General features: G+C 31.3%; 5 protein-coding genes across 5 annotated transcripts; 1 reads left to right on the top strand and 4 right to left on the bottom strand.

Annotated features, from left to right (window-relative positions):
- Positions 1–1,906: 1,906 nt before the first annotated feature.
- LOC107029662 (calmodulin-5/6/7/8-like) lies at positions 1,907–2,843 on the bottom strand. Its single transcript, XM_015231099.2, has 4 exons — positions 2,606–2,843; positions 2,372–2,529; positions 2,218–2,295; positions 1,907–2,142 (listed from the first exon to the last, which is right to left on the bottom strand). The coding sequence occupies exons 1-4, from the start codon at positions 2,679–2,681 to the stop codon at positions 2,011–2,013; spliced, it is 444 nt and encodes a 147-aa protein (XP_015086585.1). The 5' UTR covers positions 2,682–2,843; the 3' UTR covers positions 1,907–2,010.
- A 5,476-nt stretch (positions 2,844–8,319) lies between these two features.
- Positions 8,320–10,055, bottom strand: LOC107028720 (RING-H2 finger protein ATL54-like). Its single transcript, XM_015229898.2, has 2 exons — positions 9,161–10,055; positions 8,320–8,991 (listed from the first exon to the last, which is right to left on the bottom strand). Exons 1-2 carry the CDS (start codon positions 9,947–9,949, stop codon positions 8,635–8,637), a joined length of 1,146 nt encoding a protein of 381 aa, XP_015085384.1. The 5' UTR covers positions 9,950–10,055; the 3' UTR covers positions 8,320–8,634.
- A 1,006-nt stretch (positions 10,056–11,061) lies between these two features.
- On the bottom strand, positions 11,062–11,697 carry LOC107025937 (RING-H2 finger protein ATL54-like). The gene has a single exon (XM_015226740.1). The coding sequence runs from the start codon at positions 11,695–11,697 to the stop codon at positions 11,062–11,064; it is 636 nt and encodes a 211-aa protein (XP_015082226.1).
- A 170-nt stretch (positions 11,698–11,867) lies between these two features.
- Positions 11,868–13,671, bottom strand: LOC107032435 (RING-H2 finger protein ATL54-like). Its single transcript, XM_015234041.2, has one exon. The coding sequence runs from the start codon at positions 13,556–13,558 to the stop codon at positions 12,806–12,808; it is 753 nt and encodes a 250-aa protein (XP_015089527.2). The 5' UTR covers positions 13,559–13,671; the 3' UTR covers positions 11,868–12,805.
- Positions 13,672–14,160: 489 nt separating this feature from the next.
- On the top strand, positions 14,161–15,516 carry LOC107027725. Its single transcript, XM_015228810.2, has 5 exons — positions 14,161–14,470; positions 14,549–14,617; positions 14,706–14,788; positions 14,961–15,163; positions 15,295–15,516. Exons 1-5 carry the CDS (start codon positions 14,268–14,270, stop codon positions 15,373–15,375), a joined length of 639 nt encoding a protein of 212 aa, XP_015084296.1. The 5' UTR covers positions 14,161–14,267; the 3' UTR covers positions 15,376–15,516.
- Positions 15,517–16,547: the final 1,031 nt, after the last annotated feature.

Genomic DNA, 16,547 nt, shown 5'->3' with positions numbered 1-16,547 from the left:
AGCATATTACATTATATTTTAAATAAATTATTAATAAGACTTAGAAAGATCCAAAATTATATTCACTATTGGGAGAAACACAAAAATATTGCAAGAAATAAGCAAAAATCATAAATAAAGAGCCACAATCATTTCCACGTTAAAAAGATGCAAATGAAAAATGTCAAATAAACAAATCAACTGGCCCATATGAAATAATTAAGTAGGCGTTTGGTCATGCGATACTCTAAGTTCAAAATAGGTTATTTAATCATTTCGTATATCATTTTACTTGTATATGAGCTAATTTTTTTCCTACGAAGGGTGTCCAATTGGACATTTTGACAGTATATGCTACGCCACTGTCGTGAGATGAAATCAGCGTTTGGATATGCGATTTCACGTCGATTCCATCTCATGATTCTATATCATGAAATGTGATTCCATATTTTCTAAAAAGCATGCATGATATGGAATTAGTTGATGATTCCATATCATGATTTGAGATATTTTAATACAAAAATTGACCCACAAGTTTATATTTTGTTAAAACAACTCCTCATTTATATCTACTAATCATTTATTTCATATGTAAATAAAATTTATAATCACATCATTACTTTTTAAAATTAATTATTCTCACCAACATAAAAGTTATTATTCTCACCAACATATAGTCACTTTAACTCACACTAATCGATTGTTAAAGTGATGAAATATTTATGGTCTATAAACATGAAAATATAGTTGCGGATGATATTGACCAACAAATGGCTCAAAGTAACAATGTTGGTTCGTCTTCTCAGTCACATGATCGAGAAATACAAGTTCAACTTGAGTAAATTGTTCGTACTATGTGGGAGGATGATATTAAAAACTAGTAAACTACAATTTATGTTCAATTATTTTATTAAATTAAAGCTAGATGAAACAATTACTTAAGTGGAGAATAAATATCTTTGTAATATTTTATTATGCGATTTTATAATTTTTATTTGATAAAATTGAATAAACAATTGGGCTATTTTAATAATTTTACAACTTATGGTTTTTTAAGTTTATGAAAAAATACACAATATAAAAATTTCATATCGTATGTCCAAACAAAACTTTAATTTCATTCTGTATCCTGATACTATATTATGATTTCATATCATGATACCATATTACATAACCAAACTGGCCCTTAAAGTTGCTCATATAAACAAATAAATAACACGTTATTCATATAGTAATTATGTCCACTGGTGTTATTTGCCTTTCAGTTCAAACGTCCTTGTTTCGCCAGTAGGACAAAACGGAAATTAAAGTACATAGATCAATATAACATTAGTTTTTTTATTGGAATTCAAATTTTGTCAAAACGTAAGTATATTTATTTTTAATATTAAGAAAGGCAAGTATCTGCAAATATATATCACTGGTGTTGAATTGAGTGACTGAATTCAGATTTCTTACTATTAAAATTAATAATCTCTACATCTGAAAATCACGAAGAAAGAGTCACAATCATTCACACATTAAAAATGCAAATGAGAAGTGTCGAATAAAATAATTAAGGGCCCATATGAATTAACTAAGCTGTCCGCGTAAACAAATAAACACGTTGATGAAGTACGTTTTGCTTATCAATCACTATTTATCCGATCTAGGTTGAATTTATGGATTCAGACAAATTCATTATAGCTTTTCCGTAAACTTTATATTTATATTAGAAAAATAATTTTTTTTAACGCATTTTAACTTTTGAACCTTTAAATAATTTGATTTGAAATCCCCAGATTTCTTATCTTGACTCCCCCTCTACCTTAATAATTATGTCAAATAGTAGTATTTGGCTTTCGGTTCAAACGTGAAACGTGTTTGTTTTGACAGTTATAAAAGAAGAAACAAAAAAGAGGACGAAAAGGAAATTAAAGTACATAAATTAACACCCTCAAGAGGTTTATTTATATATTTAATACTCATTAAACGGTAGAAATTAAATTGAGCTGTTTAATTATCTATAAGTAAATTAAAAAAAAAAAGGGACTAAATAATCATAATTTTAACAAATTCGTCATAGCTTACGAGTCCATCTCCATCAAGATCTGCCTCTCTAATCATCTGTTGGGCTTCTTCCTCTGTCAATCTTTCCCCCAAATTCATCATCACATTTCTTAACTGCATTCACGCAATTTATTTTTAGTATAGCGAATAAGTAAAAATAAACAGAGGAAGTACTTAATTAAAATAGACCTCATTAGCAGAAATAAATCCATCTTGATCGCGATCAAATACTTTGAATGCTTCTTTTAGCTCCTCCGTTACATTGTCCTATACGCAATATATAAGTGCATGAGTTTAACTTCATTACATCGATCGATTTTCTAGTTGAGATGGTTAAATATACCTTGAGCTTTTTAGCCATGATATTCAAAAAATCTTCAAAATCAATAGTACCATCACCATCAGGATCCACTTCGTTTATCATTTCTTGTATCTCTTCCCTTGTTGGATTTTCATGTAAAGATTGAATTACTGACGCAAGTTCCTCTATTCTTATTACCCCTTCATTTACAATATTCAAACTTTACTAAAAATATATTGTTAGTACAAAATAATTTTGTGAAATTAATCGACTTACCATCACAATCCTTGTCGATAACCCAAAAGGCTTGACGAAACTCGGAAATTTGGTCTTCTGTTAATGAATCAGCCATGCCTAAATCTTTGGTGCAAAATATGAATTCTTTTATTGCTAGTAAATTAATAATTTTGGAGAAGAAATATGAGAATTTGTATAACTTGGAAATGAGAAATAAACAGAAGTTAGTGGTAGTTTAAAAAAGGGTGTGGATACGACATTTTCCACAAAATTAAATTGTGCAAAAGTCAGATACACGCCTGATGAAGGGGAAAAAAAATAAAATAAATTCTATTCAACTATCAAGAGTTGAAGCTTCCTTTAATATTATGGACTCCAAAATTTCTTTAGTCAATAGTTGAATATAATTAAACTGCAAAGAACACAATCAAAGACTTGACACTTTGCATTTTCTTTTGGAGCAAATTTGAGTGTCCTTACTTTCATTCTTGTCAATTGAACCTTGACTTTTTTTTTTAAAACTTGTTGACTTTGATAATTTTAATAGGATAATTTACAAGTACCCTTCAACCTATGCCCGAAATCTCAGAGACACTTATGTTATACTAAGGTCTTATTATTCCCTGAACTTATTTTATTAATAATTTTCTACCCCTTTTCAATCAACGTGGCACTATCTTGTGGGTCCAACGCTGGTTGACTTTTTTTTCAAGCTAGTGCCACGTAGGTCGAAAAGGGGTAGAAAATTACTTATAAAATAAGTTTAAAGGGGTAATAGGACCTTAGTATAGTATAAGTGAATCTCTGGGATTTTGGACATAGGTTGAGGGGATACTTGTACGTTATCTCAATTTTGATTGTGATAGCTAGTTATTAGTAGTTATATGCTGAGTCTCCCACATTGGCTAAGGATAGAAATTGGTCTCTTTATACTTTTCAGACAATCTTTAATTTTTAAGCTAGTTTTTTTAAGTTAGAGTTAGAATTACAAAAAAATTTATATCATTATGGAAGTGTTGGACTCTCCTACATCATCAGCTAAGGGAATTGGGAATTTGATTTCTTTTATATGACTTAGTATAATCCTTACCCCGTAAATCAAGATTCATTTCATTATCATACTATAATTACTCAAGAAATAAGAAAATACTTTATTTATTATTTTTTTGCAGTCAAAGTATTGATTAGAAGTATGCCAAACGCATATATTTATTATAGAAATAGAGTAGTCCGCTAGGAAATGATCGTCCACTTTTTGATTAAGTCATCCTCATGCACTTAATTAGGAAATATTCAAAGTTCCACATGCAAAATCATTATCAATATTAACTTTCTCCCATTATAGAAAGAGTCAATATTTCCTTTTCTCTATTTGGAAATGCCAAAAGAAAAAAGTGCCTACAAAGATCATATAATATGGATTTAAACTTATTTTGTTTTTTCAATATCGTGAATTTGAATAGGTCTCGCCTTTTAATGAGACTTGTTGAGTTTGAAAAAAAATTAGGTATATTTATTAAAATTTATAAAATATATCAATAATATCATTAACGTTGTTTAATAAGTATATATTCACTCATCTACATTTACAGTAGATACTAGTTGTTAATAGTTATTATTCGTTAAGTCACTTATTGATGTAAAAATCTTGGGTCAATCTTATATATAAAAGTCACACCAATTTTTGTTTTTATATACTCACTTATAGAAACTTGAACTTTGCAATAATATGAAATCTTTTTTTTTTTTTTAAAAAGAAAATAATACAAATAAAAAGAAAGAATAGTACCTATATGACTTTGACTGCGGAACTAGAACGCAAAACTAGGTAATCTTTTTAGAAATTTGAGTGTAAGTGACTAAATAATTAATTTAAATAAGGCATCAAATTAAATGCGTTGACTGACTTCCAAGAAATAATAAAGGGAGCAAAAGTGACCTTCAAAGTCTTACTACCCTTTTGAGATGATTACACTTGTTTCATTCTCATTATTGTTTATACACGACTTTTTTCTACTATTACATATTTGATTTTTTTTTTATAGGTTTATTTGAGACAATTGAAAATAACCCTTTTATTTTGATAAGATAGAAATAAAGATGTATACGATTCTATTTTTCTTAAATTTATTTTGTACAATTACATGAAATATGAAGTTTTTTTTCATGAAATAATCCTTAATTTCTTTTTCATGGATGTTCATTCCCTGGAACCAAACTCAATATTATTAATGATGTTGCTTTGCTTGAATATGAATTGACACATTCATTAAAGAAAAAGATGATATACATAGTGAGTTTACCATTTTACCCTTATTAATTAAGAACTTAAGATTTTAAAATTTTTTATCTGTTTCAAATTAATTAATTGCTAGTAAATAGATAAAAAAATTATTCTTTCTTAATTTATCAAAATAAAAAAATTACTAAAAATAACTAAAAAAGGTTAAATAAGCAATTAGGGACGATGAAAGTCTAAACAGTATTTGATTAAATAGAGATATTAGATGAAAGTCTTACTAATTTGAAAAGTCAAAGTTTAGATTTGGACTTATCTAATTTGAAGTTAAGTTTTGCGAAAATTCTAGATACATTCAAATCTTCGTAAACAAGGTTTGAAATTATGTTTGACAATTTGAATTTCTATCCTGCGTGTCCAGAAATTTTAAAGATAATTATTATTTTTTGGTAGAAAAGGAAAATTATATTTATTTATATTATAGAAGTTGCATCAATACAATGGGGTTGGCCCAGGCGATATTACTTCTATGCAACGTAATTGTTCAAATCATATAGACCAATAACAAGATAAATTACAATATCAAACCTAATAAAAGAAATTTGTTCTCTTATTTATCTAAACCTCAGGGGCATAATTCATAAATTTGTCATCATAAAATTTCAAATTTCCCATACTTTGGTATAGATTATCTTGATCGGTTGCATATTGGTACCCAATCCCATACTTCTGTGAACATGATTTCTCTCGCCGGTAGATAATATTTGACACTATTCCTGCTAGAATATTAGACCTATTGGCTGCATAAGATCAAGTACAAAGCTGATGAACAAGCTAGAGAGGTGTAAGGCCAAATTGATAGCAAAGGGTTATAATAAAAAAGAAGGGTTGGATTACCAAGAAACCTTCTCACCTATTGTTAAAATGATAACAATGAAACAATTGCTGCGGCAAAAGGGTGGAATGTTCAACAAATGAATGTTTATTATGTTTTTCTAGAAAGGAATCTGATGAAATAAGTGTACATGCAATTACCTCAGGTTTCAATCTGATGAGAAAAAGGAAGGTCAAGGTTTGGTATGAAAATTGCTTAAGTCACTTTATTAACTTAAGCAAGCCTCTAGACAGCACAACATGCTATCTGTAAGCGTATTGTGATGCCGATTGAGGATCTTGTGTTAGTTAACTTTAGAAGATCAATTACTGGTTATCGAGTTATGTATGAAAATTCACTAATTTCGTGAAAATTTAAGAAACAGTCTTCTATTTCTAGAAGTTCAGTTGAAGCAAAGTATAGGAGGCTGGCCTCCAATATTGCAGAAATCACATGGATTGTTGGTTTGTTTAAAACATTGGATGTGTACCCTTAGTTTTACTTGTTCCATTGCATTGTGATAGCCAAGCAGCCATTCAGATAAACTACTAATCTAGTTTTCCATGAGAAAATAAATTATATTGACATTGACCGTCATTTTATTAAAGAAAAAGTGTTGAAAGGTCTTGTGATCTTACACTACCCATGCTCATCTGAACAACCTGCTGATATTCTAACTAAACTAAGAGTCTGCGTAGACATCAACATTTTCATCTTATATCCAAGCTAGGAACGAAGAACATCTTCATATCACCTAACTTGAAGCCAATGGGGGCTATTAGAGGTTATAACAAAGAGTTGCAAATAGTTGAGTGGAGATTGTTGGTAGTCAATTAACTTGATTGATTACACGTGAAAGTTAGTTAGGCTGTTAAGAATATTCAGGAAGACGGCTTTCGTGTAAATAAGTCAACTAATACATGTATATATATATAAAAGATGATCCATCTAAAGTTAGTTAGAGAATATGCAGTGTAAAATCATGTACATCTTTAAGGTGTTGATATGAAATAGAGATCTATCTTTCTACTATGATTCGATTCTAATTATGTGATTAGGATTCAATTCTTAACATACAGTACTACTCCCTAATTTTCACGGGGTACTTGTATTATGATCTTCTTTTGTTATTTGCTTTTCTCTAATAATTAGGAATCGGTTGGATTTTCTTTTTTTGCAGTTCATGCAATATTGGAGTCCGGAGTTAAAAGGGTAGAAGAAATTGTTAAAGATTTCAAAAGGGGATATTAATTTTTTTTAACCAAAACGGTAAAATTGCTCACGAAGTAGCTATTTTGTCCGCCGGAATAAGCAAAATTGCTGCAAGTGCAGCGATTTCTTAAATTTGTTCTTTTTTTTTTTAAACAAGTCAGGAGCAATTTCCAAAATTAAAATTTTTTTAAATCATTTTTTAATAAGTCGCTGCAAAGGCAACGACTTACGTTTTTTTTGCTTTATTTAAAAAGAAAAAAAATTAAAATCAAATCGCTGATTTTTTAAAAAAATGATTTGATTTTTTTTTAGATAAAGCAAAAAAAAAATTAACGCTTTGCAGCGACATATTAAAAAAATGATTAAAAAAAATTTTAATTTTGAAAATCGCTACTCTTGGAGCGACTTGTTTAAATTTTTTTTTCTTAAAAAAAAAGCAAATTTAAGAAATCAGTACTATTGCAGCAATTTTATTTTTCCGACGGACAAAATCACTATTTCGTGAATGATTTTGCTATTTTGGTTAAAAAATATTAATATGCCCTTTTGAAAATTTTAATTTTTTAATCTTTTGACTCCGGACTCTGCAATATTGTGTTCTTGACTAAGAGAACAAAAGAAAAAAGAAACATGACTTGATCAAATTTTCTAGAGAATCAATAGAAAATTGTAGAAATCAATAAGAGATCATTAAAAGATTTATTGACTTTTGAGTAATTTATTTTCCTTCGTACCTACTTAATATTGACAGGCCAAATTAATAGGTAGGTAGTAAAATTATGACAAGTTATCAAGGTTTTATATTGACGGACAGACGAATTAGCCCGATTTTTAAATTAATACGTAAAACTTAAATTGTCACAAATCTTAATTCTTAGCCGATCGCCATAATTCAGCTACAAAATCATGGTGTATCGCCATAATTAATTGTGGAAAAATTTTGTCTACACATTTTTGTTTTAAAATAGTCCAAATCAACTCCATATTAGATATTTAACATTTTAATGTCAATCTATTTGATTTTAATAGTTAAATTTAATCTAGCCATTCAAAAAATCAATAAACCTAGTTTGTCTTGTTTAGAATCAAGCTCGATATTTTCAAAACCAAATAAATTTCAAACCAACCACAAATGAAAAATTAACTTTCTACAGCGTATATAAAGAAAATTAAGGAGGAGGAAGAGAATCACAAGTTATCTTAACCAAACGGAATTTTCTTTTTCTGATCTCTTATTTTCGCAAAAATGATTGCTGCAAGATAACTTCAACCAAACCTGACTGGCAAAAAATATCTGAGAATCTATGGCCAAACGCAATGTGAACGAGTTGGTGTTCATTCAAAATAAAAGAACACAGAACTTGCAAATCTGGAAGAAAAAACATAGTAAGAAGAAAAGACACAATTATACTTTGTGCAAACACAAAATTTGCTTGACAAATATAAGAGAAATTCTTTTTTCTCTTGCTGAATGCTGATCTCCATTTCTCATCAAACTTTTTATACTACACCACTTATTACAACTAATATTCAGTATCTCATACATTGTAATGTAATAGATACAATTCTGTTTTTTTTTTTTTTTGAAGTATTAGTTTAGATTTTCAATGGGAGGAGAGTGGGATAAGGGTAAGGGAAAACTCTCATCTTTATAAGAGTTGTTGAGACATTTCATATGTCTGATGGATTATCTAAGAAAAGGCGAAAAGGAGCTGGAATTAGGCGCTTTGCTGTAGCCAAGCTTCACCGAAGAAGAACAGCACTCTGGCTTCTTCTTATCATTTGATGTTCTTGCATTGCTCTGTCCAAACAAAGATTTTTCATTCGTGCTGACATCTCACAACTCTGTGATACTGAAGTACAAGTTAATGTTGAAGCTGTAGATAAAGATTCAAATGATGTTGATCTCCTTGACGCACTAAATTCACTTAACGGTACTCCTTCATTAGTACCATTCCCCACATCTTCCTTGGAATTTCCACTGATATCCATACTGCGTAGTTCTAATGACTCCCCTTCGTTTTCCATGTCAAGAGATAATTCTGTGCCATTCTCTGAAATTCCCGGATGAGCTTCTTCTTCATGTCTCCGCCCTGAATTCTGCAAAACGGACATAATTATTTGTATTCATTCGTTCAAATACTTAAACACAAGGCTCAAAGGTGACTAAGCTACATCCCACTATCACATTCACTTACAATAACAAATTGAATAAAATTAAATTTTCTCTACGACTTTTAAATGAAATGATCATACGCTTCAAGAATACCTGTTCAGGCAAAGATGGATCAGCAGCTGGGGCAATGACAATGCCGGCACGGCACATGGGACAATTGGTATGTGATCTAAGCCAAGTGTCAATACAAGGTATGTGAAAAGCATGGTTACAGTTTGGCAAAATCCTAAGAGTTTCATCTTCTTGAAACTCACACAAGCAAACAGAGCAATCTGTTCCTTCAATTATTCCTTCCTCTGTTTTATACTTGCAAATCGTGATGGCACTGATGATTGATGGTTGAAGACCCACTGTTCTAATATACCATATAGGGTGATCCACCATAGGCCCATGAATATCTTCATCAACGATATCACCAAACTCTTCTTCTTCAACTGGTTCCTGCGGTCGTGACAAAATTCTTGCTTTGTGAATTCTGTAAACCACGAAGCAACAAAAAAGGAAGAAAGAAGTAGCCAAGACAGAAAACAGAATAATCAAGGAGATAGAAATAATGGGTTTATGTGGAGACTGAGAAACAGGAACTTTGGGGGTGAAAAAGTTTGGTGGCAATGGTGGTTCGATTTCAGAAAACAGGGGAAAACTACAAATTGGGTAACAAATATACATACATGAAATTGGACAAATTGGAGAAAGATTCTCTTTTGGGTTACAATAATAACTGTTACAAGTTTTACCAGTAGAATTATCAAGTGATTCAAAGATGAGCTTTCGATCATGGAACACCATGGCTGCTACTGGTTGTTTAAGTGAAGAAAACAGAGCATTTTTTTTTGTTTGCAGCCTAGTTTGTAACGAAAGTGTAAGATGGATGAAAGACATTTGTCTTGTTATTTGACTTTTAGGAAGGCTAGTAATACTAGGCGGCTGATAATGGAGGACTGATTTACCTGAGTTGCCATTTTTTCCTGCTTGTCTCACCAAACCTCAACAGGTTTATGGCAAATTGGACATTTATTACCTGCTCTAATTAAGACCTTATGGGTAGAAAATCAAATAGGCAACTTTATATTATAGTTTAATATATGGAGTTAAATTTTCCCATGGTATTATTGAATTTTATTCATTGTAAAATTTACTCACTTGAATAATAATGTCAAAAAATACATTTTTAAATTTGCAATCCAATTCTAAGTAAAATTTTGAAATAAGTAATCTTAAAAAAAGGATTGATTTTAATCGTCAAATAAAGTGTAGAATTATCTTCTTTTTTTTAATTTATCTAATTTAAATTTTATATGCCCTCACATATAATGATTTACAAAAATATTTTATTATAATATTTATATTAATTAATATTTAATATTACTTGAGTTTGATATTTTTGAGTTGACAATCTTTTGGAAATAACTTCCATATTTCTGTGAGATAGTGATTAACATTTGGATATATTTTATCCTCTTTAAACTCTACATTATACAATAAATTTCTTTATATATGTAATAGCAAATTATACATAATTATGCGAAGTTAGCTAGAACATATAAATATGAATTTTGTATTTGCTATACGTGAAAGTTGCTTTAAAAAAAAACATTATTTGTCCCACTATTTCAACAAAGAAAAAAGAATTTGTGAGATCATCTATTTAGTTTTAGGGGCAAAATGAGGGTTTCTTGTTTGTGGTAAATTGAAGAAATGGACGCAGAATCCCGCTCTCCTCTCCAATTGAGTATCACAACTCACAAGAGAAAAGCAATGTATGGTGAGAAAATAATGGAAGTTGTAAATTAATTGATTAGATTCTTAGTTACATGTTTGATTGCCCTTCCTCTTAAACCCAGGGCATAACCTCTTTCTTTCTAAACAAGAGTCTTAAATCAACAACAAGTATTTAGCTCATGGAAAAGAATTAAGTATATTCTTTCTAATACTCTCATAGAGTAAATAATTCAACAATTAAAACTTTTAGATGTGATGATCATTCGTTTAGCTCAATTGGAAGCTGTAGTAGCGGGCATTGTGATGACAATGCTGGCACGGCACATAGGACAATTGGTGTGTGATTTGAGCCAAGTGTCAATGCAAGGTACGTGAAAAGCATGGTTACAAGTGGGTAAAATCTTAAAAGTTTCATTTTGTCGAAACTCACTCAAGCAAACAGAGCACTCTGTTCCTTCAATTAGCCCTTCACCTCTTTTATACTTGTGGATTGTGATGGTGCTGATGACTGATGGATGAAGACCCACTGTTCGAATATCACTTAATTCTTTTTCTTCTACTACTACTTCCTGCTCCGGCTGTGAAGAAGTTCTCGAGTTTTTGTGAATGACGAAGGAACAAAATATGTAGACAGCAATTCCTAAGCCTGTAAATAGAATTATCAAGAAGATGGAGGCAGTATCTTTTTGTGGAGACAGCGAAAGAGGAACTTCAGTTGTGAAATTTTTTGGTAGTGGTGGTAGTTCAATGTCTGGAAAAAGACAAATATTCTGGCAAATATAAAAACAGGACACTGGACAGATTCTAGAATGATACACCTCTGGGTTGCAATAATAGCTGCCACATGTTTTGCCGGTGGAATTATCAAGAGATTCAAAGATTAGCTTTCGATCAATATGAAACGACATGGCTGCAGCTAATTGTTTAACAAGAGATGAGAAGAAACATACATGATACATATAGCTGATGGCTTGTGACTTGTTTCAAATTTTGTGTCCAAGAGAATATGGAGCATCTTACATCATGGATCCTAACGAAATTATAACATGACAATGAATGCCCTTTATTTTTTCTTCTGTTTTTTTTATCTTCAATTCTGTGGTTCTTCTTATTGGACTTTTGTGAATTCTGTATATCAGACGGCTGAGTAAGACAGATTTACAAAAGCTGCCATTATTTTTCCTCCTTGTTCTGCCCAATCTAAGCTGGCTCATGGCAAGTTGGACATTCATTGTTCCAAGAAATTAACGACTCATATGCATTGATAGTTTAAAGCTCTTGGCTTTTCCTAGTTCCAGAATCACCGTATTTTCAATGAAATATTGTATTATTTTTCATTCCAGAGTGTACAAGCTTCACTTGAACAAATGTCAGTTATCTGAGAAGCTGACTTTCTCACACGAGTCTTAAGTCCTGTTGTTACTGGGATCACACAACAGAAGATTGCGGATCAAAGATGTTCATAAGATTATCACACACTTCAAGAGGTATTCCTTGATTTATGTTTGAATAAAATTTGATATGTATGTCGTCTATTTTCACATGCAAAGTTTATGGATTTTTTGCTTCCGCTGTTTAAGTACATCTTCCATCATGAACTTTATTTTACTCTCCTTCAGACTTCAGGAGCATTCACCACATCTTCCATTGAACTTACACTGATGCCCACAGTACTTAGATCTCCTGAATCGTCTTTATTTCGAATGTCAATCCTTAATTCCGTGGTATTTTCTGCACGAATTTCCTGGTCAAGTCTCAGTGCCAAATTATGCAATATAGAAAATAAAGTGTACTTTGTCTACTAACTTAGTTTTTAGATAAAATAGTCACACATTTCATTAGTATGTTATAAAGTGGCAAAGACCCTGAGTTCGAATCTCATAGCTATCCATTATAAAAGAAAACATGGAAAAGAATTAAGTCTGAATATAAGCTAAGAGGCATGTTCATGTTATAAAAGTAAATAAAAATATGTTTCTCAACAATTTAATCACTTAGATGAGATGGTCACGCATTTTACTCAGTGAAAGCTGCAGTGGTGGGAATTGTGATGACAATGTCGGCACGGCACATGGGACAATTGATGTGTGATTCGAGCCAAGTGTCAATGCAAGGTATGTGAAAAGCATGGTTACAGTTTGGCAAAATCCTAAGAGTTTCATCTTCTTGAAACTCACTCAAGCAAACAGAGCACTCTGTTCCTTCAATTAGCCCTTCACCTTTTTTATACTTGTGGATTGTGATGGCACTGATTACTGATTGCTGAAGACCCACTGTTTGAATATCACTAAACTCTTCTTCTCCTCCTCCTCCTACTTGTAGCTCCGGTTGTGAAGAAGTTCTTGAGTTGCGGAATTTGTGAATGGCGTAGGCACATAATATGTAGACAGCAATGCCCACGACTGAAATTAGAAGGATAAAGAGGATGGAAACAGTGTGTTTATTTGGAGAATGCGAAAGAGTAACTTTTGGTGTGAAATTTGGTGGTGGTGGTGGTGATGATGGTGGTGAGGGTTCGAATTCTGGAAGCAGACAAATACGCGGGCAAGTATTAAAACATCGAAGCGGACAAACTATAGAATGATACACCTCTGGGTTGCAATAATAGCTGCTACAAGTTTTGCTGGTTGGATTATCAAGAGATTCAGAGATCAGCTTTCGATCAATATGGAAGGACATGACTGCAGTAAATTGTTTAAAGACGGATGAGAAGTAACGTACATATAGCTGCCTTGTTTCAAATTTTGTGTGCAAGAGGAAATAGATCATCTTACAGCCTAGTTCATACACTACGATGAATGCCTTTTGTTTTTCTTTCTTTTTCTCCTAATTTTGTTTTAATGTATGTGTTTCTTATTGTTGGACTTTTTTGAAGTTTTTAGTATATTGGACGGCTGATTAAGACTGAATCAGAGAAGCTGCCGCTCAAATCTCAATGTAAGCTGGCTCATGACAAATTGAAAATTCATTTTTCCAAGTTAAGTGTCACTGTAGATGTATCTTTTAATTAAATTATTTACTATCTTTCATTCTAGTGTGTACATGCTTCACCATCACTGTACGCAGTTTCAATAAATTGTTGGTGTCTTTAATTCATGTTGCTGAGTATTGTAATACAAGTTTACTTGTCCTGATTAGTTTTAACTGTTTTCAGAAGATTTAGGAGCAATACATTTGAATTTTTGCATAAGAATGTACTTGTAGCTTCATCACATTTTTATTGAAGATAGGCACAATAACAATATGAGGAGTTACAATATTGGTTTTAGCTTACAAGGAACAGGTTACTTGTTAGCCAATTCTTAAAGTTACTTTTAGCTTGAAGTCACATAAAATAAGCAATTTCTTTCATTTCTTGGCGTGTTAGGATCTTCTTTGTCACATGTTATTAACTGTTCAAATAACAGCAATTCATTCCAACTTACGTATCTGATTTCTACTCTTTAATTCCTCGCGCTTCAATTTTAGTTGGTTAACCATGTCTGCAAATTCTTCATCTTCATACAAAATGCGGAGTCTTGTTACGTTGCTTCACCAGTACTATAGAGTTCGCTTTGATGCTACATCCTCTCAGTTACATGGCATAGTTCCAACAACTAGGATCACTTGTCGTGGTTCAGCAAGTCCAGGATTACGGTTTATCAGTTCAGGAGAGTATCGAATTCCCAATAACAAGGATCGGTAACTAATTCTTCTCTACTCATTTTTTTGTTTAGATAAGGAGAAAATATAACCTTGGTTCTTGATTGCATCTGTAAGGGTAAAAAATGAAGCAAGCAAGGTTCCTCCGGTTGAGCCACCTCCTTCTAAGCCCAATTTATTTGTTTGGTATGCAATTATTAATTATTTTCATCTTTTTTTCCCTTTCCAATTATTGTGATTGATCATATGAATTTGATCTAGTGTACTATTACAGGGCAAAATGTCTTTTGGGATCCATACTTTCAATATTCCTCCCATTTTGGAAGGAAAATTGGGATAGCATTCGAAGAATTGAAGGTATGCTTTTTTCTAATTTAAAAGTGAATATTGAATAGTCGTGAATGTTGACAACATAATTAAATAATAAAAGTCATGTTGATAGATCACATACTTCAACACGTCTAACATAACATGAACGTTACAAGAATAGACTGAAGTGATAAAAAAATCTTCATTGATGTTTATTCAGGAAAGGTAGAGAAGGTGGCGGAAGAGGTGGAAGAAGCAGCGGAGGTAGTAGCGATGGTGGCGAATAAAACGGAAAATGTAATGGCAGTGGTTGCCGTTAAGCTGCCTGAAAATAGTTTACTCAAAGAAGCAGCTGTAGCAATTGAAAATGCATCTGCTGTGGTTGCTAAAGATGCTCAATTTACTTGTAATTTCATTCACAAGGTTTGCGAACCAAATTGTTCTATATCTATATCTAATATCATGTCGTAAAAATCATTGTCTTATTTTTTATTAATTAATTATTTTCAGCTGGTTTAGTCTCTCTAATATGACAAATATTAATGGGTTAACAGGTTGAAGATGTGGAGCAAGACTTGAAGGACTTGGAGAAAATGGTTGAACCTTTTACTGAAAAAGTGGAAGAACCCAAATGAAGCAATAAAATAGTACTAGTAGTAAATGTACATATTTTTATTTATTTATGTATATTAGTGCCTCAAATATCATAAAAAAGAGGCCTTATATGACACAATTCAGAATAAAAGAGGTTAAGCCTACTTTCATGTCATGATCAACATTTGGATAAGCCATTATCATGATTTTATATTGCAAATTTTCCGAAAAACATGATTAAAAATTTTAAATTATTTAAAATATAAAATTTAACCCGTAAGTTCATATTTTCTAAAAAGACAAAATTCTATTATTTTAAATTTAGTAAAAAAATAATTCATGTAAAGAGATTGTCCATTCATATTAAAAGAGTTATCTTTTTTTGGTAGTCTTTTATATATATATATATATATATATATATTACGATGACTAACAACTTAAATATTTAAATGATATGATGAATTCTATTGACTCTCAAAATTAATAATTTTTTATTTAATTAATTATAAAAAATTAAAATACAAATTTTGTTAGAATATCATGAAAGAAAAAAAAAATTATTATATGTTGTAAATCCATTGTATATGTGGATGATCCATTAGAGTTATCCAACCATCAATTGGATTTATGTATTAGTATTTCCAATGTGATAAGATTTCAAGGTGACATGAACCTTGATGATAACTATGTATAATCCCAATGTGACCTTTGACTATGATATCTCAACACTATAAATAGAGATATCATTCACCATTGTATGACACACTTGAATAAGAAAATTCTCTTCTCTATCTTATACTTCTTGTCTTTTTCTTCTTACATTCTGAGCTTTCTTTATAACACGTTATCAGCACGAAGTTGCTACTTGCAAAGGTATTATATAAATATTTTTATTTGATTCACATATTCTCTCATAATTTCATTATGTCGAATTTATCCAAACTTGAGTTTGTGGCATTAGATATTTCTGGAAAGAATTATTTTCATGGGTACTCGATGCTGAGATTCACTTGGCTGCTAAAGGTCTTGATGCCACTATTACTCAGGGAAATGAAGCATCGAGTCAAGATAAGGCGAAGGCTATGATTTTCCTTCGTCATCATCTTGATGAGGGCCTGAAGATTGAATATCTGACGGTAAAAGATCCACTTGAGTTGTGGACTGATTTAAAGGGGAGATATGACCACCTAAAGGCAACAGTGTTGCCAAGAGC

The sequence above is a fragment of the Solanum pennellii genome, chromosome 1, assembly GCF_001406875.1.
Source record: "Solanum pennellii chromosome 1, SPENNV200".
Classification (NCBI taxonomy): Eukaryota; Viridiplantae; Streptophyta; class Magnoliopsida; order Solanales; family Solanaceae; genus Solanum; species Solanum pennellii.
The sequence above is the reverse complement of the archived record's forward strand: the minus strand, read 5'-3'. Positions and strand labels throughout refer to the sequence as shown.

Excerpts from the sequence above, each read along its gene's own strand:
- LOC107027725 (XM_015228810.2), top strand. The coding sequence starts at position 14,268 with ATGTCTGCAAATTCTTCATCTTCATACAAAATGCGGAGTCTTGTTACG. Across the intron at positions 14,618-14,705 it reads AAGCCCAATTTATTTGTTTG|GGCAAAATGTCTTTTGGGAT; the intron begins GTATGCAATTAT and ends GTACTATTACAG. Across the intron at positions 14,789-14,960 it reads TAGCATTCGAAGAATTGAAG|GAAAGGTAGAGAAGGTGGCG; the intron begins GTATGCTTTTTT and ends ATGTTTATTCAG.
- LOC107029662 (XM_015231099.2), bottom strand. The coding sequence starts at position 2,681 with ATGGCTGATTCATTAACAGAAGACCAAATTTCCGAGTTTCGTCAAGCC. Across the intron at positions 2,530-2,605 it reads TATCGACAAGGATTGTGATG|GGGTAATAAGAATAGAGGAA; the intron begins GTAAGTCGATTA and ends TTGTAAATGAAG. Across the intron at positions 2,296-2,371 it reads TCATGGCTAAAAAGCTCAAG|GACAATGTAACGGAGGAGCT; the intron begins GTATATTTAACC and ends TATTGCGTATAG.
- LOC107032435 (XM_015234041.2), bottom strand. The coding sequence starts at position 13,558 with ATGATCTATTTCCTCTTGCACACAAAATTTGAAACAAGGCAGCTATAT.
- LOC107028720 (XM_015229898.2), bottom strand. The coding sequence starts at position 9,949 with ATGTCTTTCATCCATCTTACACTTTCGTTACAAACTAGGCTGCAAACA. Across the intron at positions 8,992-9,160 it reads ATCCATCTTTGCCTGAACAG|AATTCAGGGCGGAGACATGA; the intron begins GTATTCTTGAAG and ends TCCGTTTTGCAG.
- LOC107025937 (XM_015226740.1), bottom strand. The coding sequence starts at position 11,697 with ATGTCGTTTCATATTGATCGAAAGCTAATCTTTGAATCTCTTGATAAT.